The sequence below is a fragment of the Cibotium barometz genome, chromosome 32 (assembly GCF_041138505.1).
Source record: "Cibotium barometz isolate CiBa-2024 chromosome 32, ASM4113850v1, whole genome shotgun sequence".
In the NCBI taxonomy this organism is placed as follows: Eukaryota; Viridiplantae; Streptophyta; class Polypodiopsida; order Cyatheales; family Cibotiaceae; genus Cibotium; species Cibotium barometz.
The window spans coordinates 36,914,642-36,938,752 of record NC_141077.1 but is presented as its reverse complement, the minus strand read 5'-3'; the positions used below and the strand labels follow the sequence as shown (position 1 = coordinate 36,938,752).

General features: G+C 45.7%; 1 protein-coding gene across 1 annotated transcript in view; it reads left to right on the top strand.

The window, feature by feature from the left end:
* Positions 1-1,363: 1,363 nt before the first annotated feature.
* Positions 1,364-24,111, top strand: part of LOC147620149 (RNA methyltransferase family protein) — a 71,100-nt gene continuing 48,352 nt past the window's right edge. The window contains exons 1-5 of the mRNA XM_086772346.1: positions 1,364-1,858; positions 8,870-9,103; positions 9,993-10,163; positions 10,412-10,521; positions 10,598-10,709. Coding sequence (XP_086628472.1) covers positions 1,433-1,858; positions 8,870-9,103; positions 9,993-10,163; positions 10,412-10,521; positions 10,598-10,709 — 1,053 coding nt within the window. The 5' untranslated portion in view covers positions 1,364-1,432. The remainder of the gene's footprint in view (positions 1,859-8,869; positions 9,104-9,992; positions 10,164-10,411; positions 10,522-10,597; positions 10,710-24,111) is intronic.

Below are 24,111 nucleotides of genomic sequence, written 5' to 3'. Positions count from 1 at the left end.
GGCTTGGAGGCTTAGGCTATGGTCTTTTGTGTAGAGGTCCATATCTACTCACCTATCATTTCACACTATAGCTACATGCTATTGGATTGGAGTTATACCTCTTGATGGTATGTATGGTATGGGACATCAAGGTAGAGGTATGATGTATTTCATTTATAATTCATGTGTGCATCCCTTGGGCTCCGGGGTGGTTGGGTGGATGAGTTTATGCCTGATTTATGCATGTTTATGCATAACAATTATCTCTAGAGAGATCTTAGGGTTTTAACAGGTAGGTGCCTAAGGTCCTCAAGTAAGGTCTTGGCATTGAGGAACCCTCCCTCTATGCCATGTGTTAGCACCCCCTCATAAGAGGCCGCCGCTCTTAGCATGCCCCACCCATCCATCCGTCTGTCCATCCCTCCCTCCCCCTTGCTTTGGATGTTTACAGATGCTCCGTTGTCCCCTCCACTCACCTGCACCTATCCGCTTCACTCACCTGCACCTGTCCTCTGGCCGTCGTGTGAATGCCTAGCTTCATCTCCCCTTTGCTTCTGTGCGTGCTTCTCACCCTCTTGTAAATCTAGCACTTCTAAGTTCTTGCTATTGCATCTACTAAGAAGCTTTGTGCATGTCTCCTCGAACTAAGGCCTCTCCTTAGACAGAGAGGAAGGGCACGACGCGTCCTCCACAACTATCTACATCCGCAACGCTTAGGAAGATCCCCCTCGTAGAGTAGAGGCCACCGTGTCATGCCATAGAGAGAGCGAAGCTAGTTTCATATAGGCATGTGCATGCCTCAATTTGGAGGAGCAACTCCTCGCAACACACAAAGAGAGAGAGAGAGAGAGAGAGAGAGAGAGAGAGAGAGAGAGAAGCCAGTTTCATATAGGCATGTGCTTGCCTTAGTTTTTGAGGAGAGAGAGAAGCCAGTTTCATATAGGCGTGTGCATGCCTTAGTTTTGAGGAGAGAGAGAATCTAGTTTCATATAGGTGTGTGCAGGCCTTAGTTTTGAGGAGCAACCCCTTGCGGAGAGGCTTCCCTTCTCGTGGAAGGTTACTGCTTTCGAGAAGAGGAGCTCCAACACATCCACAACTCTGTTTTCAATGAGGTCAAGAGAAAGACCTCAGAGGAGGATCCGAGTAGGTATAGATTCACATGATCTCCTACTAAAACAAGATACTAGGTTCAAGAACTTTATTGCTAAGGTCAATGATTTTTTTTAAAAAAACCATGATTTTGATCAGAATTTTTTTTATAGTAAGGTTGGTTCACAGGCAACAATTAATTAATTAATGATTTTGGTCCCTTATTTTTTGCGTTGAGTGAATCTATTTCTAAGAAAAATAATTATGCTGCTCTACTAGTCCAGACAATGTCTTCCTTCCTTCCCAAGTTCATATAACTCTGAATTGAAGTCCCAACTACTAGTGCTTCTGTCACGATTGAGCCATGATGAGCTTCCATGCTGCATTTGTTCCATGTCGTTCAATTCCTCGTTTTCTATCCCATGCAAGCCCCTTTTCTCCTTCCCTCTTCTCCACAGTGGCACCCTCTTCTGCAGCAGCCTCCATACAATCACAGTCCTCCTCTCCAGCCATGCCAATGCTGGCAGAAGACCCTCTTCTTCTGGATGGGATAGTGTTGGATTCTCTCCCACCCACTAATCAACAGAAAATCCAAAAACAACAACAGGCAAATCACTTTGCATTTCCGAAGAAGGGCCAGCAGCTGGAAATGCTCTGTGAGAGCCTGGCTTTCAAAGGGAAAGGTGTATGCAAGGTAGTGGACACTGGTTTTGTGGTGCTCTGCGATAGAGCTTTGCCCGGGGAGCGCTTAGTTGCTCAAATAACCAAGAAGAAGGGAAGCTTTGCGGAGGTTAGCCTTTTCTTCTTACTTAAATACAATTTTATTTATGTTGTATGTAAATTCAAAGCACACAAGTGCAGGAAACGCTACAGGCCTGTTTGTTTGTTTGTTGGTGTTGTTTCTAATGTGGTGCTGCGTTTGAAGCTGTGCCATGTCATGTTATCAAATCGTGTTGCCCATTTTTCGATGCGACTGCATGCGCGGTTTGATATGTGCGTGCGTGTGTGTGTGTGTGTGTGTGTGTGTGTGTGTGTGTGTGAGTGATTTTCACAAATCCTTATATGACTGCGATCACCTAAAACAGCTTGATCAGATACATCTAGATTTGTTTTTCCCGCTGTTTTTAGTTTTGTGAATTGATGAGGAACACTCTCATGAGGGTGCTTCTCTCTGTACAGTAAAGTAATAGACGTTAGAACAGTGGTTTTACGAAAAAAAAAAACTGTGTGTGATTTGACTGGTATGACTTCTTAAAGTTTTTTTAAAAATATCTTCTTAAAATAGTCTTGACCAGGCTAAAAGGGCCTTGACTCCAGAACTATCATTAAGGCCTGCCATGGCAGGGCAAACAATAGATGCCCACCACTAAGTACGTCAATAGGTACATGAATGTGAGGCATTACCCAAGAGTGGTTAAGAGGTCACTCGACGCTGTGAATAGTTTTTCTTAGCCTCCTACATCCTCTATTCGTGTCTCTGCTGCAAAACTCTTAACCCTCCTACCTGGCGTAGTAACAGAAACCCAGAAGTGCTCCAAAGCTGCCTACAATGACTTGGAAACCGCCCAGCAGCACTTGGAGCTTGCCATGTATGAAATCAAAGCTGTTGAGGAGCAGTAGATTCTGCAATGCAGCAGTAAAATGTCACCTATATGGATATCTTGCTTGCACTCATAGAAACTAAGATCCTCACAGCCTATCTGACAATGACATGTGTTACGACTCTGTGTTTTTCCCTCTGGACAACAAGCAGGTGGGCACGGGATGGACAATGTGAACAGGCATCAGTTTGGATATGAAAAGGAAACCCATATGTGTGGCTAGCCCAAGTGTGAAGGGGACGAAAGGCTTTAAACAAAAGGGATTTTAAGTTTATAAGGTTTTTAAAACCTTTGATGACTTAAAAATATTATTATTGGAGGCATGCGTTTTTAATTTTTGCTTTTGGCTTTTTGAGAAAAACGATTTGAATCGCATGTTTATAAAAGGACGAAGGGTGGCCATGTGACGGGAGGTGGTCGCCGTGTGGTCAACGGCGACTGCTGGTGGGTGGTGGTCATCGTCGGGCAGGTTGCCGTATGGAGTCGGCGCTGCTGCGTGTATGTGTGGAAGACCAGGGTGCTGCTGCGCATGGGCTACAGTCGGCATGGACGTCAGGCTATGCGTACGGGTGCAGGCGGCTGCACGTGTGGAAGCAGCCAGGCGGGCAGTGTTCTGTAGTGGACCAAAATTCAGAGAACAGTCTTCTCTCTCATCTTCTCTTTGCGAGTAGCGGAGTGCACGGCCGATGATGGAAACAGGGGTGGAGACTAGAGATCAGTTTCTCTCTCTCTCTCTCTCTCTCTCTCTCTCAGTGGATTACAGGCCTTGGTGCGTGGATATTGTTCTCTCTCTATCATTGTGGATTGCAGGCCTTGTTTACGAGATTGGGATACAGAGGATCAAGTTAAGATGCACAGGATGATGTTCTTGGAAGAGATGTGTGTTGCTCTTCATCTTGGACTTATGTGTATTCAGGGATTGCTTGACACGTCCTCCGTCTTCCTCTCTCTAGGTTTTGGCAACCGTGATTTGATGGTATATCTGTCATAGATATAGGACATTGGTTTTTCGAGAGGAAACAGGACTTTGGCATTGAGGAAACAGGCCTATGGTTTATGGGATACAGGTCTTTGGTTTATCGGATACAGGCCTTTGGTTTCATGTGGAAAGCATGCCTTTGGATTCATGTGAATAGGTTGGAATTTTCTTGAGGGTACTTGCAAGCTGTGGCTACAGGGAAGGACATATGGTTTGGTACAGCCCTACTGTTGTTTGGGAAAGGGTTTGAGGGATCCATGGTAAAGATGGAGAAGACCTTTTCAAGCAGGGAGGTGTTGTACAGGTGTGCCTCTATCTTCTCAATCACCGCAGGTGTCAACAAGGGCAGAACCTCCAGGGCCTTCAAATTCTCGATGGTATGCTGTGCTGTAATAACGAGAGTTCTTATTTGGAAGTCTTGGGTGAAACTATAAGGGATCCTATTGGTAGAGGATTCTACGAGTTGTACTTTGTACTCAAATTTTGATCAAGTAAAGAAATACCGCAAGAGGCGCCACTGCGTTTTGGGGCCAATCGGTGTCCTTGTACTATTTGCAGGAGCACTCTAGCTCCCCTTGTTTGTTTCCTTTTTCAGGTCCCTATAGGTGATGAAGTGTTTTATGTGCCAGTATGTTTCACCGCCCGTCAGATTTCTGAAGGCCGGTTTCAACATGAGACACGTTGCAAGGCCTGGCATGCTATCGTGCTGTGTATTGTAGCCTATAAGCGTTTGAGTCTTTATAGACGTTAGCACAATTTCTTTCTGTCTCTCCATGTTCCGACTCTCTCTCTCTCTCTGTTTTCATTCTGTTTTATTTTCCATTCCATGATGAGATATGCCATGGACATTATTGTACCACTTTGGTCTCATAGGCCCATTGGGTCTTTAGTAGACGCTTAATATATCTTTCTTTCTTTCTTTCTTTCTCTCTCTCTCTCTCACACACACACACACACACACCCACACACGTGCGCTTGACCCTTGCAGGTACACATTTGCAAAGAGTGGGACATGGTGGTACAGCATGGGATCCATTGGCGGCATACGACGACACATCACCACTTAGGACTATGTGTGAACACTTGTTTGAAGTACTTGAGTTCTTGGGTGATGCCTGTAAGCCTAAAGACCAAGTGATGTGCAGCGCAGGGGTACCAGCTGGACATAGGGGGTGCATGAGTATGCTGTGCGGCTGGTAATGTGCACATTGGACACTTGGGGTCATACATACATACATACATACATACATACATACATATATATATATATATATATATATGCATGTATGTGGTAAGGTACACTCTGGATGCTCTAGGTCACTGATTTGTAAAATGTCTTCCAAAGATCTGTCATGTGCATCCCGCACTTGGATGCCATGTGGAAATATATGAACAGAAGGTACAGGACCTAGGACCTGGATTGGAAACTGGTCCCATGTGAGCCTCAGTCCGGGACGAGTCAGCTAGGGTTCCGCTCCAAGCATTCAAGGTCAGGTGTGCATTGTCCTGCACATGAAGCAGTGCTAGGTTGTACTGTGAGTCTCCCTCTGGAATGATGTCAGATGTTCTGAGTGTTGGGTTTGCAACCGGACACCACCAGTCCGATGAAGGGCTGGGCAGGCGCTGCTGGGCAGCCTCTATGCTTGGCTGCCTGACTAGGCAAGGCCTCTAGAGCCTGGGCCCTGTCTGCTGCCTGGCCAAGCCCCTTGGGCCGGCCGACACAGGCACAGAGGCTACCCAGCAGCCTGTGCAGGCCTGGACAGCAGCCAGGAGCATGTGCATAAGGGCCAGCTAATGTTGAGTGTGAAAGTGCATGAAAAAAGGGGAATTTTCCTAGGTCGTGGAGATTTCAGAACAGGCCGACTGATAAATCAGCCAGCCGACCAGCATATTCTAGTGCTATAAATAGCAAAAGCATAAATCAGTCCTAGTATCTCATTATTCACAAGGGGTTGCTGAATTCCAAGGGCTAGGACAGCCAAGGGGAACTCTCAGCCAAGGTGAAGAGTGCAGGTCAAGATTTGTATTTGCAGAATTTGCATCATTCTAATAAAGCAAATAAACCATTCGTGGTGGGGGCCCTACAGAGGGTATTTGGGACCCAATATTGTGTCCGACTCCCCCATCTCTCTCTCTCTCTCTCTCTCTCTCTCTCTCTCTCTCTCTCTCTACATACAGACAGGACAGCCACCTACATCTGGGAGCATGCCCCAGAACCGATGGTATGATGATGAGTGCAGAAACCTTTACCGCAGTCTCCGAGTGCAGAGGGCTCGCGGGGAGATCACCCAGAGACAGGCACGCAGGAGGATGCATACTCTCACCCGCCGTAAGCGGCGAGCTTATGAGGAGGCTCGGGACACACATCACATGCTCATGAGCAGAGATGCTGCTGCTGCTTGGAGGAGACTCAGAGAGCCCCGTCCCTCCACACCTATTACCGATCCTCAGACCTGGCAGACATGTGCAGAGAGACTCTATGATGTGCTTGCACAGCCCCCTATACCACAGCCCACAGAGCCATGCTCCAGAGTCTCCACCTTCTTCACCCCACCAACATGGACGGCCATATGCCGACTCCAACATGGACGGGCGACAGATCATACAGGATTACAGGGAGAGCATCTCATCTATGCTATTGATACATTGGCACCATTTCTTGCTCATCTCTTCAATAGAGCTCTGTCAGAGGGGTTTCCGGCTGAGTGGACGATGCACACTATTGTGCCGATCCATAAAGCGGGAGATGTACTAGACCCCGGGAACTACAGGACCATCATGATTGGCCATATATTGGCCAAACTATATGGGGTGGTTTTGGAGGCAGAGCTGAGCACTCATGCAGAGGATGGGGGATTGAGAGCAGCAGGCCAGGCAGGCTTCCGACGAGCCTTCTCGACCATCGACCACATTTTTACATTGAGGTGCCTGATTGATCAGGCCAAGGCATGGAGGCAACGGCTCTATTGTTGCTTTGTGGATTTCCGCAAGGCATTTGATACTGTGCCTAGAGAGCGCCTCTTTCGGCGACTACAGACACTAGGCATACCCTCAGACATGATGTGGGGCATATACAGGCTATATGAGCAGGTCTTTGGGAGAGTCCGATGCCCAGGAGGCTTGTCTGACACAGTTGCTAGCACCATTGGTGTGAAGCAGGGGTGCCCGCTCTCCCCCATGCTCTTTGGGCTCTATATTGATGAGGTGATCGAGTCTCACAGTGAACCTTGGGAAAAACAAGGTTATGATCTTCCACACCTCACCCGCTGTCAGGAGCCACACTACTCTCACATTAGCAGGAGGGCGGGTCAAGGTGGTGAGCTCTTATGTTTACCTTGGCATCACATTTACTAGCTCAGCTGGACGCTTCTCCATGGCTCAGGCAGTCCGAGACAGAGTGACCCGGGGGTATGCAGCTCTTGCTGGCCTTGAGCGTCAGTGTCATCAGGCACATTTTCTGGAACCCCGCACGAAGGGGTGGCTCTTTGATACATTAGTGACACCAGCCTTGATGTATGCAGCAACGGTTTGGGCACCAGGGCTTGCAGCCTCCACATGGGTACAACTGGAGAGACCACAGATCTTGATGCTCTCGAGGATGATACGCAGCAAACCATCCGTCCTGCACGACATTGTTCGAGCTGAGTTTGCTGCACCACCTATGGCAGTGGAGGCATTGTTCCAGACGATCTCCTTTATATACAGGATGAGGGAGATGCCCACGGAGAGATTATCCCGCCGAGCTTTTGAGGCATCCAGACAGCTGGCCGAGGCTGGACACTGGATCTTGGTATGCACAGATGCTACAGTGGTTCTCACATCATGGGATAGACATTGAGCGGTTGCCACCTTTTCAGTATGATGAGTCTGCTCCACGGGGTTACCTCTCTCTCAATGAGAGGAACAGAGTGATGAGATAGGACATATGGCAGCGCTACATACAGGAGACATGGACAGCACTAGAGAGCCCACTACCACCGAAGATGCTGTATTACAGAGACCACTTTATGAGCATCTTAGGGGATGGGTTTATATAACGATCGCGGTATATGGATGTATACATGCCACACAGCTCTCGCGTTGCTATTGGACAGCTACGAGTCTCATCACATCAGCTAGAGATAGAGGCTGGGAGAGCGGCACGGGTTCCCAGAGCCGAGCGGATATGCAGATTGTGCCGCGAGGAGGTGGAGATTGAGGATCACTTTGTATGTAGATGTAGAGCCCACCAAGGGGTCAGAGATAGTTATGCAGGATTGTTTGAGGAGCACTCTTCACTACATCAGTTGATGGAGGCCTCGGACCAGCGACAGCTTGGCAGACTACTACTAGAGCTTCATAGTTCTCGAGAGAGACTCCTCCAGACACCCGCTCCCACTAGGGGTGGGAGACAGTCCCAGCTCACAGATTTCTTCCAGAGAGCTATGCCAGTGCCAGCTGATGTACCACATGGGGTGACCGCACAGAGAGCAGAGGAATTGAGAGCCAGGAGGAGACCTAGACAGACTTGACACAGAGCACCCCGACTCCGTCACCGAGAGATAGCAGCTATCCGGATGAGACACCAGATGGAGACACAAGAGAGGCTAGCTCGCTTTCACTCGGACTCAGGGTACATGTTCACGCCACTCACAGCCTCAGCATCGGCGATGTATGATATCTTATAATGGCACTGGATGGAGTTAGACATAGATCTGCATAGCATGCTTGTACTACCCCTTCAGCATATAGAGATGCATCTTGCCTTAGCACTCCATCCACATCCCCACCCCCCTTTATATTATATTGTTTGTATATGGGCTCCACCGATCCATGATGATTCACAGTTGTATCCAGACACATGCACACTTTTTCTTTTCTTCCGATGAACGGAAGAACACAGTTGTATTATTTTTTGTCTCATAGGTTGAGTTTGGCCTCTCGTAGACGTTAATATATCTTTCTTTCTTTCTCTCTTTCTATTTCTGCACATCTGTCTCTATATTGTGCGTTATCTTCGCGCGAACGATTGCTGAATTTCTGAGCATTGAAGTTACCAATTCTTCCACCAAGCTTCCGCATGTTACAAGACCCAAGGGTCTATGAGACCAAAAAGTAGTACAATGAATCCATGAGAATACTGAGTCATGGAAGAGAGAGAGAGAGAGAGAGAGAGAGAGAGAGAGAGAGAGAGAGAGCGAGAGAGAGAGAGAGATTGATTAATATTTTGAAATTTTGACAGGCTATCAAAATAAAGACACTTTCCCCTCATTATAACGCTGTTGTTGCTCCTTGTGAATATGCAACCGATTGTGGAGGTTGCAAAATGCAAAATCTATCTTATGATGCACAACTTGTAGCTAAAGAAAAGCAAGTATTTGAATTAATTTCTCGGCTTGGAAGGTTTGGGGATGGTTATGAAAGTTTTATGAAGGGAATTATAGGATGCAAATCTCCATTTCATTACCGAAACAAGGTATGTTCATAATACATTTGTGAGGTTTATGTGGTTTGAGTGCCGTTTCAGGGTCTAAAACTTTGAAACGTTAAGCAACTAAGTTTTTTGGCATTTGAGATGAATGTCATGAAGATGGCAAGTTTTTTTTATGTGGTTTGAGTGCGTTAAGCAACTAAAGTTTTTTTCGGCATCTGAGATGAATGTCATGAATATGGCAAGTTTTTAAGAATATTTGCTATAGGTTTTTTATATGGTTTAAAGAATGGAATTACATTTATAGTAAATTGGTTCCAAGATTCTCCCTCCAGGTTTCATTGGAAGAGATGGTCATGAAGGATTTATTTTTGTGAATTTTGTTTAACCTAGCCTGATATGTATAGTTACTACAAAATTCATAACCCTGAAGAGTGTCACATGCATGAAGCCTCAGATGCATGCGTCATGTCCACTAGCTCTCTGTATAAGGTATGTCAGAAGAGATACATGTCACTGTGAGTCGTATTTGATAAGTGGACAGGACCAGTGAGTGGGCACAGAATTAGGGAGGGGTATAGTAGATGTATGCCTTTGAGGGGAAATTCAAGTGCCCAGACAAAACATTTGGGGCAGATCTTCAGCCTTATTCTGGTACCCTTAGGCAAACCAATTGGGTGCCCTATTGTGGGGCCTGGGAAGCAAAATACAAACAGAAAGGTCACCCAAAACAGCCCTTAAGTTGTTGATTTTGGGCAGGGGAATAAACTACCCAACAGTGGATCGGACATAGGCAGAAGGGCAAGAGCTTGCATGTCATTTCAATTTATGCTGTCCAGTGCCAACAAAATATTTAGTTGCTTCTATAACTTTGTGCATATAACTGGATTGGTTATAACTCGTATCATTTATTTGCTCAACAAATGTAATACAGATGGAGTTCTCTTTTGGCACCAAGAAGTGGACTCCTACATCTGAATTTGATGGCACACTACAAAGAGACCCCTCTAGAAATGAGTTTGCTCTGGGGCTACATGCACCAGGTCGATTTGATAAAGTTCTCTCTATCAATAAATGCTTGTTGCAAGAAGATGCTGCCAATAAGGTTGACCATTGGTTCTCTTTATGCTGTTTTTTTAAAGATTATACGTGTTTATTTAGTTTTAGGCAATGGACACCGCACGAGTGTAGGCCTGGGGAATTTGAACCCAGGCTCTTACCCTCGCAGCTGATGATACCCCTCACCACCAGGCTACACGTCTGTGGGTTGGTTCTCTCTATATGCTTAAATGTCAGTTATGGAACTTCACAAATAAAGTATTTGGGCAAGTGACAATTGTTTGCCTCTTGCAGGTTCTAGAGATAGTTCAACATTATTGTAGCACTGAAACAGATGAACTTTCACCATATGACACCCACACGCACACAGGGTTTCTCAAACATCTTGTAGTACGATCTGGCAGGTATATAGTGTAAGCTCTTTATTATCAACAAGGGGTCATTATCTGCACTTTACTTTTTTTGATGTGTGCATGCCAGAGAACCGGAAACAGGTGCTCTGCAGTTGATGGTAAACTTTGTGACTTCAAAATACGAGCCTGTGCTCCTACAGCCTTTAGTAAACGAGCTGGTGACCAAGGTGTCTGAAGTGGTAATGTGAAAATAACATGGTTTTGCCATTCCCATGTCATGTCAATGAAAAATCTTAACACATCTGAGTTTCCAACCTATATATATCACACATAATGGCTAGAACCTGTCATTGCCATGCCATGCTGGTCACAAATATTTATACTTCTAAATTATCTTTGCAATGCTTTAAGGCTTAGGCTTCAAGTGTTTAATAGCATTTCAACAATTGCTTTAAGGCTTAGGCTTCAAGTGTTTAATGGCATTTCAACAATTGCTTTAAGGCTTAGGCTTCAAGTGTTTAATAGCATTTCAACAATTGCTTTATTCTCAACTGTGAAGAATAGGTTTGTGCAACTTTGAGTGTCTACCCATGTTTGATAGATTGCTTTAACTTGATTTGCCTTCTATTGTCACATTATCAGCTTTGACACCCAAATGCACGTGCCATGCTAGGGCTACTGGTTAAGGTAGTAACAGTCCCCGTTCGGTTGGGCACACCCACACATGCATGCGCACACGCTGTGGCCACACAGCTGCATGTTTCTTCCTAGACATCCATCACAGTTTTCTTTGGTGGCTCACACTAGACAGACTCATCAGCCCCTCCACAAGTGCCATTGCCCTCCAGAGGGCTAAGCGCCTGCCCCCAATTTTAGACATCTAGACCCTCTATCCACGAACATCAGATCTAGGACATTCTTCGGCAACACGGAGAGGCACCACCACAGGTGTGAATATTGAGATTCTGCACTACATCCATGAGGAGGATGACACAGGATGAGTCTGGACACATGAGGTTTTTGTGCTTACTCTATTGTATACATAGGGCCTGCAAAGTACGCTGGACGTCTTTTTCTTTTGGTAGCTCTTTTTCCTTCTTTATGTTATCTTGACATCCAGTTTACTCATGGATCATATGTAACATCTTTTTGGTCTCATAGACCCTTTGGGTCTTTTGTAGACATTAATATCTACCGGGAGAGATCTGGCATGTCTTTTCTCTACAGAGGGGCCAAGGTGGAGATTGTCTCATCTTATGTATATCTTGGAGTGAGCTTTACAGGCTTGGTCTTTTTCATGAGACCAGTTGCTAAGGACTGGATGGTGAGAGGTTACGCATCCTTAGCCCATCTGGAGAGACAATGCTTTCAAGCCCAATTCAAGGAGCCCTGCAAGTGCTAGCTTTTCTACACATTAGTGTGTCCTGAAGCGATGTATGGGGCCCCTTTTGGGGACCAGACCTAGGAATGGAGCACTGGAGGAGGTTCGAGAAGTTGCAGGTGATGCTGCTCTCACGTGTGATGAGGAGTAAGCTATCTGTACCGCATGATATTGTCTTAGTTGGGTTTGGGGCAGCTCCCCTAGTCATAGATGCCTTCTTCCAAACTATCACACATATATATACTGTGGATGGTGACCGCCTGCCGTGGCTGGTCCTTGAGTCTCTGATGTAGCTAGATCAGGGGCACGATTACTTTTGGTACTCTCCAGTCGTCTGTTGGTTTGATTGATAGCATGGCATTCAGATGCCCCCCCCCCCCCCCCCCCCCCCTCTTCTAGTATAGCCTCGACTCTGTGCATCAGGATTTCTCTTGGCAAGAGATCAATCACCTTACCTAGCTGGATTTGACAGGCCTTTATATGAGCCGGCGGACCTGGGTGCTCCCACTCGAGTTTTCCACAAAACACAAGTTCTAATGACAACACTTTCCGACTGTTTTAGAGGATGGATTCATTGACAGCCCTGGATACCTCCACAGACACATGTCACATGCTATGAGGATTGCCATTGGCTAGTTGAGGGTATCATCTTATTGTCTCTGGATTGAGTCCGGCAGGGCAGAGGGCACCCCATGAGAGGCATGGATATGCAAGGTATGCACGACTGGGGAGGTGGAGACAAAGGAGCATTATCAGTTTAAATGCCCACCCTACTATGTCACGTGTACACCTTAATCCGGTGTGACGTTTCCTTGCAGTCGACTCAAAGGCAAGATTAGGGGAAACTGCAAGGTATGGTCTGATTTGGACAGTTTCGGCATCCCAATTGGTGCTAAGAGGTGCCCATGACATGCACCAATGGTTGTGACATTTATTGGGCACAATCTGAACATGTTTGGTGACCTTTTCGATGATGTTTTATGACTTGAAAATGGATTACCAACCTAAATACAACTTGCCATCAGATCTATGAAGGGAGGTCAAAGTTAATTCTCAGACAGGTTGGAGAGTGTCATGACCCTGTGAAAGTAGAACAGCACAAGTGTGGGTATGGTGGTTGGTGAGCAAGATAAATATTAAATGATTCATATTTGGGGTGCCTGGACAAATGGTATGATGTGTGGACATCCCCAAGTGTGAAGGGGGACCAAGGGAATTATTATTTTTAATGTTTTAACCTTGGGTGACCCCTAGGCATAAGTGACCCTTAGAAGTTTAATAAACTTGAGAAAGGGGCCTAGGATATTTCTGGAGAAAGGGGTAACTCCACTTTGGGAGTTACACGCCTCTCTCATCTCTCTCTCTCTTGCTTTTTGGAAAAACGTGCAAGCTACGTGTGTGAAGGAGGGGAAAAACCCTGTCGAGGACTGGTTGCTGTTTTTTGCTGCATACTGAACAGGCCGTACAGTCCACGTGGTTGCAGGCCGTACTGCACTGGTGGAGGCTGCGTTGACAGCAGGTACAGTCGGCTGTGCAGGTTCAGGCGGCGCAGGCAGGTACGGACAGCAAGTACAGTCCGTACTGTTGGCAGCTGTATGTAACCGGTTGCAGGCGCTGCTGTACGACAGCAGGTACAGACTGCTGTGCATCAACTGGTTCAGGCGGCGCAGGCGACCAGGGTACAGACAGCAGGTGGGCAGGTTCAAGCGACTGCAAGTACAATCCGTACAGTCCTGTACGGACAGGTACAGTCAGGTACTGCAGACCTGTACGGACAGGTACAGGTGGCTACAGACGTGTTCCGTCCTGAACAGTGGTAGGCGGCGCTCTATCATAGTCAAACTGGTGTATCAGTCAGGCGGCTACAGGGAGAAAAGTACAGACAATCTTTTGCAAGTACAGACTGGTACATTCAGTCCCTCCGGTGTAGGACCACGCATGATTTGGTAAGCTCTAAACTTGTCAATCTTTCTTTCTTTCCATTGGCTTATGTCTACTGCAGAGTTGTGTCATCTGGCCCCTTGTGAGAGGAGGGGTATGGCAGTTTGAAGGGTGGAAACAGAGATTGGACAGTGGATGTATGTTTGAACTGAGTTGAGATCATGTTCATGGAACAGCTAGATGTATGCTCAAGGCTGCCCTGCTGAATTGTCTTGGTTGACTAGAGGGAAGCACAGTGTGTTGCTTTTGTGGGACACAGATCTGTGTGTGAATCCTCTGCGCTAAGAGATCTTGAGGGCTGCCAGATTGGACATGCAGGTTTTCTTTCCTGGATTGGCTTTGTTGTACTCAGTTATACATTTCATTGAATTTGAATAAAGAAATACCGAAAGGGGCGCCAAGCTTTGGGGCCAACAGGTGTCGATTTCATTCCAGTTTTGGGGCATTCTAGCTCCAGTTAATTTTGTTATTTATTGGACTACAATTGGAAGGGTGACTGCTAGTCTACCGCACTTTGGTTTCAACCAGAGTCTGGTTTCAAGGTTCCGTTGCCAGGACCCATCATCAACTTTCTTAAGGGGTGAGCTCGTGGTTGACTCGAGGAAAGTCATTGTTGAAAAATTTAGCAACATGTCTGATACAGAAGAGGAATATTTTTACAATGAAGAGGAAGAGCAAGAGACCTCTCTTGAGAGAAATGAATCTGAGGATATTCTTGCAGGAGAACAGGCTGGAGATTATGCACAATATGAGAATGTAACATAGCTAGAAGATATGCCTAGTAAAGAGGAAGATGATGCTCAGTTTAAAAATCGTTTGGCAGGTGTAATGGATGTGTTTATGTAGCTCACACAAAGTGAGAAGTTTGCTGAATTTATGAGATCCCGTTCTGAGCGTGAAAAGAAAAAGAAGAAAGTGCGTTCTAAGAACCTACCTCAGGGCAATAGTGGTGCCTTCCCACAGGATCCATCTTTTGGACAGTTTCCGAACATGCAACATACTTTTGGTGCCAACTCACAGAGTTCCTTTTTCGGACAGCCATCTATTCCTCAGCAGTCTATGCATCCAGGTTATTTTGGTGGTGGCTCTGTGTTCCAATCCATGACTGGGAGGCATGGGTATCCCAGGGACTTTTGGAGCTAATTTTCAGCCTGGTATGCAAGGGAATATGTATGGTGGTATGCAGTCCGGAATGCAGGAAACATGTTTGGGGGCATGCAACCTAGAATGCAAGGAAATTAGTATGGGGGCATGCAGCCCGGTATGCATAATGGTATGTTTGGAAACATGGCTGGAATGTATGGCATACCAGGTGTGGGAATTGGTAATGTTGACCCTATGATGGCCATGAATGCTGGGGGTAGCAATCTTGTGAAGCCACTTCCTTACGATAATCTAACGCCTATGGATAAGGCGAAGGATTATAAGGAAGGGGGAGCTGCTGTGAAATTCGACACATTCAGTGGGGCCAAAGATAAGCTAAAGGCACTTACCTTTTTACAGCAGTTTGATGCTGCTTTTTCTAGTAGTAATTACATGGAGTCCTCTACAGTGAGAAAAGCTGCGACTTTTCTCAAAGGCAATGCATTGCAGTGGTGGTCTACTCTTCTTTTACAGGGCATAGCACCATCTACTTGGGTACAGTTTAAACAGGTGTTCTCTTCCGTATGGCTCACATCTACTTTTGAGGTGGATGTAATGATAGCATGGCACAAGTTGGATGCATCAAAGTGTGAAAATCTTGAGGATTATAATAAGAAGTTTTGGGAAGCTTTACTCCTAGTTACTCCTTATCGTGCATTGCCTTTGTCTGAGCAGGTGGAGAAGTATTGTTGTGGGCTGCCCAAGGAAGTGCGTGACTATTGCATAAAGACTCGAGTAACAAATATGTCACAGATGATATGACAGCAAATGCGTTACTCACTGGAGTCTCATCTGGATTTAAAGGCAGTAAAAACTCAAGCAAGAAATCTGAAAAGTCAGGGCATGCTTCGCGTGATGCAAAAGGGTCTACAGAGAAGCGGTATAAGAAGTTACCAATGCCCAAGAGAACTCCTGAGGAGAGACAAGCTTTGATGGATGCTCGAAAATGTTTTTACTGTACAGAGGAGGGACATATGTCTTTTAATTGTCCCAAGTGAAAGTCCCAAAAGTTCTCTTACACCAAAGGAGAGCCCAAGTCAAAGAAACCAAAACCTTTTGCAGGGTTAGTTCCTGATCTTGTTGGGGAACAGCGAGGTGGTGAAGAGACTGAGTTGTGCAGGGCATGGGGCAAAGTGAGAGATCAAAATGTCTTGATATTCTTTGACATAGGTGCTAAAGCCAACTTTATTTCACCGGATTTGGCTGGCCGATTGGGGATTCGTGCAGAGGAGATGGGGCCTTTATATGAGGCTAACATTACTTGTCTTGGGTATGCAGAACCCGTCACTCCTATTATTGGGAAGCTCAGGCTTCATTTGCAGGGTTATGTGGACAGCGAAGAGTTTTTCATCATGCCACTTGATGGATGTGATGTTTTGTTGGGAATGCCATGGTGCCACAGAGTACATGCGGTGGTGGATACATACAATAGGAAGATTACTTTGACTCATAGAGGGAAAGAACATGTTTTGGATGTAGAACTTAAAGGAAAATCTGTTTCTATTGTATCAGCTTCGGCAATTTCATCAGTAATGAAAAAGCATCTTTCCGCGTACTTGATTTATGTAAAGGATGCAACAGATGGTGAGTCTAAATCTAATTTGTCTACGTTAGATAAGGACAAGACTGATTTCTTATGTGAGTTCCAAGATTGTTTTTCCGAGTCATTGCCAGGAGAACTTCCTCTGGAAAGGCCAGAAGATCATGCCATTGATCTAATTCCGGGTAGTACTCCACCAAATAGACCGCCGTACTGTGTTAGTGCAGCCCAACAAGAAGAAATTATGAGTCAGGTACAGGAGCTGTTGAATAAAGGGTTGATACAGCCTAGCTCATCACCCTTTTGCTCACCTGTACTCTTAGTGCAAAAGAAAGATGGTTCTTGGTGCATGTGTATTGATTACAGGGCGCTGAACAAGAATACCATCAAGAATCGATTCCCTATTCCGAGGATCGATGACATTTTGGACCGCTTACAGGGCTCCACAGTCAATAGACTTGAAAAGCGGGTATCATCAGATACGTATTAGACCCGAGGATGTGCATAAGACAGCATTTCGAACCACTTTTGGGTTATATGAGTTCTTGGTTATGCCCTTTGGTTTGACAAATGCACCTGCCACATTTAACAGAATGATGGACAGGATTTTCCGGCCTCAGAGAGCTTTTGTGGGCACATTCTTTGATGATATGATTGTGCATTCACACACTGAGGAGGAGCATAGAAGGCATTTGACCATTGTTGGGTGATGGACTCACACACTCACACACACAAACCTGCACATTAGGGTTAGGTGCAGGGTAGAGAAGCTCACACATAGAAATGAGAGAGAGAGAGAGAGAGCCAAAAGTGTGGTATCCACAAAATGCAAGTCAACCCCTGCATGTGTGCCACATCCATATAATATAGAACTACAAAATATTATATGTGTCCTTTCACACTTGATGTCCAAGGGGAAAAACCACATGGGAAAAAGTGCCCTTGGTTAAGCCCTGTTCACACATAGCACTACCATAAGTGAGCATATGCCTACAAATCTCCCCTGTAGTGGAAGTGTGAACCTGTACAAGGTAGCAGATCACTCTCTGTATGAGAGTAAGCCCAAAGCTTTGCGAAAATCTTCAAACTTTTCTCGAGGTAAAGCCTTTGTGAATAGATCTGCAACATTATCCTGTGTAGGGCAATAAGATAAACTGATCTCCCCTGCATGTAGCCTCTCTCTGACATAGTGATAATGAATCTCTATGTGCTTGGTACGTGCATGAAATACTGGATTTCGTGCCACGGCCATAGCACTCTGGCTATCAGTGAGAATGGTGGTGGGTGTCTGCTGACACTCACGAAGATCAGCCAATAGTCTCCTCAACCATACACAATCTACTGTAGCTGTAAAGACTGCCCTGTACTCAGCCTCACAAGTAGATGTAGCAACAGTGGGTTGCTTTTTACTCAACCAAGATATGCATGAGCTGCCAAGAAAAAAACAATTCCCACTGGTGGATTGCCTGGTATCGTAATCACCAGCCCAATCTGAATCATTGTATGCATAAAGCTGCAAGCTGCCCCCCCTGGGATAGAACAAACCAAGATCCAGGGTACCCTTAAGATATCGAAAAATGCGTTTGACTGCTTGCCAATGCTTTGTGCTTGGGCTGTGCATGAATTTGCTCAACAAAGACACCCCAAAAGATATGTCTGGCCTCGTGTTACACAAGTAAATGAGGCATCCCACTGCCTGGCTATAAAGGCCGGCCTCAAAAGGCTCTCCAATATCATGCATAGTAAGCCGTACACCTGGTTCTACCGGAGTAGAAATGGGCTTACATTCATCCATGTGAAACCTTTTTAGCAAACTTTTTATGTACTTAGTTTGCTGCATAACAATGCCATCATCTGTATGCATAAACTGTATGCCGAGATAGTAGTGTAAAGGCCCCAAATCTGACATATCAAATTCAGCTTTCAAATCAGCTTTGAAATCTGAAATTTGTGCTTTGCTTGTACCTGTAATGAGCATGTCATCTACATACAAGATGACTATGAGAATATCGGCATCGGTTTTCTTCACATACAATGTGCTTTCAGTTGGACTATTCTCATAACCTTGGCTGGTTAGATGAGCATGTATCTTATCATACCAAGCTCTTGGAGCTTGCTTTAACCCATACAATGCTTTGTGCAACCTGCATACTTTATGTTCCTCACCAGGAAGTACAAAACCAATGGGCTGATTTACATATACTTCTTCCTGTAAATCCCCATTCAAGAATGCAGTTTTGATATCCAACTGATGCACTTTCCATCCTTTATGGGCAGCCAATGCAATCACAGATCTTATTGTGGTCATTCTCGAAGTAGGAGCAAAAGTCTCTTCATAATCTATTCCCTTTTTCTGGGAGTAGCCTTTAGCCACAAGTCTTGCTTTGTACCTGTCAATAGTACCATCAGACTTTCTTTTGACTTTGTACACCCACTTTGTGCCAATTACATGCTTGCCTTTAGGCAATTCCACAAGATCCCATGTATTATTCTTCATGATAGAAGAAATTTCAGCTTGCATAGCTTTCAACCAATGCTCATTCTCATGTGCTTCTTCATAAGAAGAAGGCTCTTCTGAATCAAAGAGACCACCCATTGCGAATGCAGACTCCCCACGATGTACATTCAAAGCATGGCTGGAACTAGCCCTTGTTCTACCTATGAGTGGAGCTGCAATTTTGCTTTCTTGCAAAGTTTTCAGCAACCATCTTGGCACTGACTTGGCTGTGTCTATGGCTGTTTGCTCTTCCCTGACAAGATCTTCCACTTCTTCCACAGAAGGGGGCTGAATGGCTGGCTGTTCCACATGTTCTACATGTGGATTTTCTTGTGTAGGGGCTGGCTGATCTGAATCCCCCCTAATTGCAATGGGTAAAAGTCCATCAAACATGTCCTGTATGCCTGTATCATTGCTTTTATACAAGCTGACCATGGGCTGTTCTGAATTTTCAGCAAATACCACATCTCTACTCATAAAAATCCTTCGTGTAGCTGGATTATAAAGACGCTATCCTTTGCTTTCATTGCTGTAGCCCACAAAAATGCATTTAATTGCTTTGTCATCAAGCTTTGTTCGGAGTTGTTCTGGCACATGTGCATATGCCAAACACCCAAATGTACGCATATAATCCACTGTTGGCTTTCGGCTATACCAAGCCTCAAATGGTGTTATGGTTTTCAAAGCTTTTGTTGGACACCTGTTCAACACATGAGTTGCACACATTATAGCTTCCATCCAGAATTTGTGAGGCAACTTTTGTGCTTTCACCATGCATCTTGCCATCTCCATGAGAGATCTATTTTTCCTTTCAGCTACACCATTCTGCTGCGGTGTATAAGGCACAGTACATTGGTGTTTGATGCCCTTTTGAAGCATATAATCCTTGAATGCATTTGACATGTATTCTCCACCTCTATCTGAGCGGAGTGTTTGGACTTTACATGCACACATATTTTCAGCCATTGCTACAAAGTGTCGAAAGCATGTAAACACATCTTCTTTCGCTTTCAAAGGGTAAGCCCAAGCAAACCTGGAGTAGTCATCAATGAATGTGACGAAGTAAAGATGCCCCCCTATGGATGGTGTCCGCATTGGACCACATACATCACTATGTATGAGCTGTAATTTATTTTCAGCTCTAACAGCTCCATCTTTGGGGAATGGTTTCCGATGCATCTTTCCCAAAATACACCCCTCACATACATGTCTTGGTGGAGACTCAAGAGGCGGCATATTATCAACCATATGATGCTTCTGCAAAAGCATCAAACTCTGAAAATTTACATGCCCAAAACGAGCATGCCATAGCTCTGCATCATGCATAGCAGGAGTGTGGGCAGCCACTGTATTTGCATCATAAGTGCGCTTGTCATAGCTGTCCAGCTTATACAAGCCTTTGTATCGTGTTCCAGAAGTGACTATTTCATAACCCTTTGATGGGTCTTTTACCAAACACTTCCCATCTTCAAATTCAACCTTTAAACCTTGGTCGTTTATGGCTGAGACGGAGAGCAGATTTTTCTTTATCCCTGGAACATACAATACATTTTTCATACATATATTGGCACCATTGGCTGCAATAAGTATGACATTACCAATTCCCTTTACTGGATATGTGGTATGATCTGCACATGATACAGTGCGGCCATTTGAAGCATAAACCAAGTGCTGAAATACATCTTTGCATGAAGTGATGTGGCTCGAAGCACCACTATCAAAATACCATGATGCATTCTGTCTGTCAGATGCAATGCAAGATATATCAGTGTCTGAAGCACCTGGTGTGTCACTAGTGCATGTGACCAAAAAAGTGTACTCTTCCTGGATTACATTAACTGATTGCTGTGCTTTGTCATCCGAAGAGTCTGCTACTGCATTGCCTGCTTCTTTCTTTTTCTCTTTTGCAATCCTTTTCCTACATTCACTGATGTAGTGTCCAGGCTTATGGCAGTAGTGACATTTGCCCTTCTTTTTGGGCTTGTTTGCATCCCCTTTGTCAGACTTTTCACCACTAGAAGAGGGCTGTCCATGACCAGCCTTGTTAGACTGTTGTCCCCCATGCTTAAAGCTCTTTGCTTTACCCTTGTCCTTGGCTGTAAATGCCTTTTCTCCACCACGGTTGCTCGATATGTTTGCTCTTGTTTGCTCTTCCTGCAAGAGTAAACCCACGAGCTCTTCAAAAGTGACGGGATCACCACCTCCTCTCATTGAGAGGTTGAGAGAGGTGTGAAAACCCAAGTAGGAAGGCGGTAAAGAATGAAGAGTGTTGGTGACCATCTGTCTGTCTGGGATAACCTCATTAATGTTGAGCAATTGTTCCTGCAAATCTTTCACTTTGGTGAGATGATCTGCCATGGAGTCACCCTCATCCATAGAAAGAAGATCCAATTGCCTCTTCAAGTAGGCAACTCTTGCTTCGTTGCATACCTGATACATTGCTTCCAATGTGTCCCATGCAAGCTTCGATGTCTTGCATGAACGAATGTGCGGAATAATAGTCCTTTTCACTGAAAGGGCTATCAATGACATGGCCTGTGCATCTCTAGAGTCCCATCTTTTCTGCTCTTGTGTGGGAGCAGGATCTACATCAGGAGCTCTTTGAGCACCTCCCCTTTGAGGCGTGGCTGGCTGAATGGTATGTGGGCGTGTGTCATCACCACACACGATGCCCCAAAGGCCTTTGGCTACCAGCAAATTACGGATCATAAAACTCAAGAGGGAGTAGTTAGATCCATCCAGCTTGTCCTCCTGGGTGAGCACACCAAATACATCCGTAGCATTCTGTGCCATGTCAACAAAGTATAACTGCAAGCAAACCAAGCACCAATGTGCACTGCCAGGCAACCAAATGTCCTGTGCAAATGTATGCCTGCAAACCAAAGCAAGTGTAAACCTGCACCAAATTGTCCAATTACACTCAGTGTGTATACATACGCGACAAATCGCAGCTGTAATGCCCAATTACATGCTCCAATCAGAAAATCCCCAATTTGTATGCACTTCAATCGCTTCAATGTGCATCTAATTTGCCAATTTCCACAAAAGCCCCAAATTTCTGCAAATGTAAGAGCTTCAATTTGCCAATTTTGACCTCAATTTTGAAAAACCCCCAAATTTTTGCAAATAAGAGAGGTTCAATTTGCTGATTTTGACCTCAATTTCAAAAACCCCCAAATTTCATCTGCAATTTCATTGTCTGCAAAATCGGCATATGACCTGCACTGCAATGGCTGCAGATTTTGTATTTGGGTTTGATAAAAAATTTTGACAGAGAAATACCTTCAGGCTTGCAGAGTGTAGGCTGAGAGCACACGGAGGCAGCTGGACGGCGGATGGCTTTGGGCAGCCAACGGGGAGCTGGGCTGAAGCTTACGGAGCTGATGGGCGTTGGTGTCGGGCGAGCCAGAAGCGGAGGACTGCTGAGCGCTGGAGTCGGGTGCTGGAGAGCTGGAGTCGCTTGCAAGCAGTCGAATGCAAATGTTGGGTAGTCGAGCTGGTTTGCAGGTGTTGTGCAGGTGTCGTGCGGGCAGAACGGTGGAAGCAGCACGGCGTTGATGGTGACGGGGCCCAACCGTTAAGGCTGGTGCGAACAGCGCTTAGGCGCTTAGGCGTCGGGCAATCAGAGTGCGTGGAGCGAAGAGGCGACGGTGACGGTGCCGACTAAGGCCGGACGGGACGGGACGCTGGTGCCTTGGGACGACGCTGGTCGGAACAGTGAGCGCTGACAGAAACGCCGGACGTGAGCAGACGGCGACTGGAACGGAACAGAACGGCAGGTCGCCGGCGGGTGGAGCGCTGACGGGGAGACGGAGCAGGCACCGTGGACGAAGCAGCTGTCGGACGTCGCTGTGGACAGCACAGCCGCCGGCTGGGAAGGGCAGCGCCGCCCGTGAGCTGGGCGGCGGCGGTGGGCTCCCCAGTAGTGCCGCCCGATTCTGGTGGCTGGAGGGAGGAGCGTCGACGGAACCGGCGGACGGAAACCTCTGACGGACGGCGACGAAAATTCGCAGTCGACGGAAAAACACAGCGTCGACGGAATTTTACAGTTTTTTTTTTTTTTTTTTTTGCAGTTTCTGCACAGCCACCACTCCAGGGCCAGCTCCCAGCTCTGATACCAAATGTTGGGTGATGGACTCACACACTCACACACACAAACCTGCACATTAGGGTTAGGTGCAGGGTAGAGAAACTCACACACAGAAATGAGAGAGAGAGAGAGAGAGAGAGAGCCAAAAGTGTGGTATCCACAAAATGCAAGTCAACCCCTGCATGTGTGCCACATCCATATAATATAGAACTACAAAATATTATATGTGTCCTTTCACACTTGATGTCCAAGGGGAAAAACCACATGGGAAAAAGTGCCCTTGGTTAAGCCCTGTTCACACATAGCACTACCATAAGTGAGCATATGCCTACAACCATTGTGTTTGAAGAACTCCGGAACCATAGGCTGGTCATTAATGGCAAGAAGAGTGAGTTCTTCTTGCAAGAGATACACTTCTTGGGGCATATTGTGTCTAAGCATGGAGTCCGTATGGATCCATCAAAGGTGGAAGCAATTCTTAATTGGCCAGATTTGAGGACCGTGCATGATGTACGCAGCTTTTTGGGATTGTGTTCTTATTACAGACGGTACATACGGTATTTTGCTGAAATTGCTTCGCCCCTTCATGCCTTAACAAAGAAGGCAACTCCGTTTAGATGGGCTGATCAGGAAATTACAGCCTTTAAAAAGCTTAAAGAAAAGCTTACTTCGGATCCAGTATTGGTATTACCGGACCTCCGAAAGGCTTTTGTTGTCCAGTGTGATGCATGTGGAAATAGCATTGGGGCAGTTCTCATGCAGGAAGGACATGTGATAGCCTATGAGAGTGGAATATTGCAGAATGCCGAGAAGCATTTACAGGTTTATGAGAAACAGATGTTGGGTGTAATTCATGCTCTTTCTACATGGAAACACTATTTGCTTGGGGCTGATTTCACTGTGCAGACAGATCATTAGACCTTGCGTTATTTCCTCACGCAAACTAAGCTTTCAGAGAAGCATATGCGATGGGCCAACTTTTTGCCTATGTTCCACTTCCAGATTGTGCATGTGGAAGGCAGAAAGAATGTTGTGGCAGATGCTTTGTC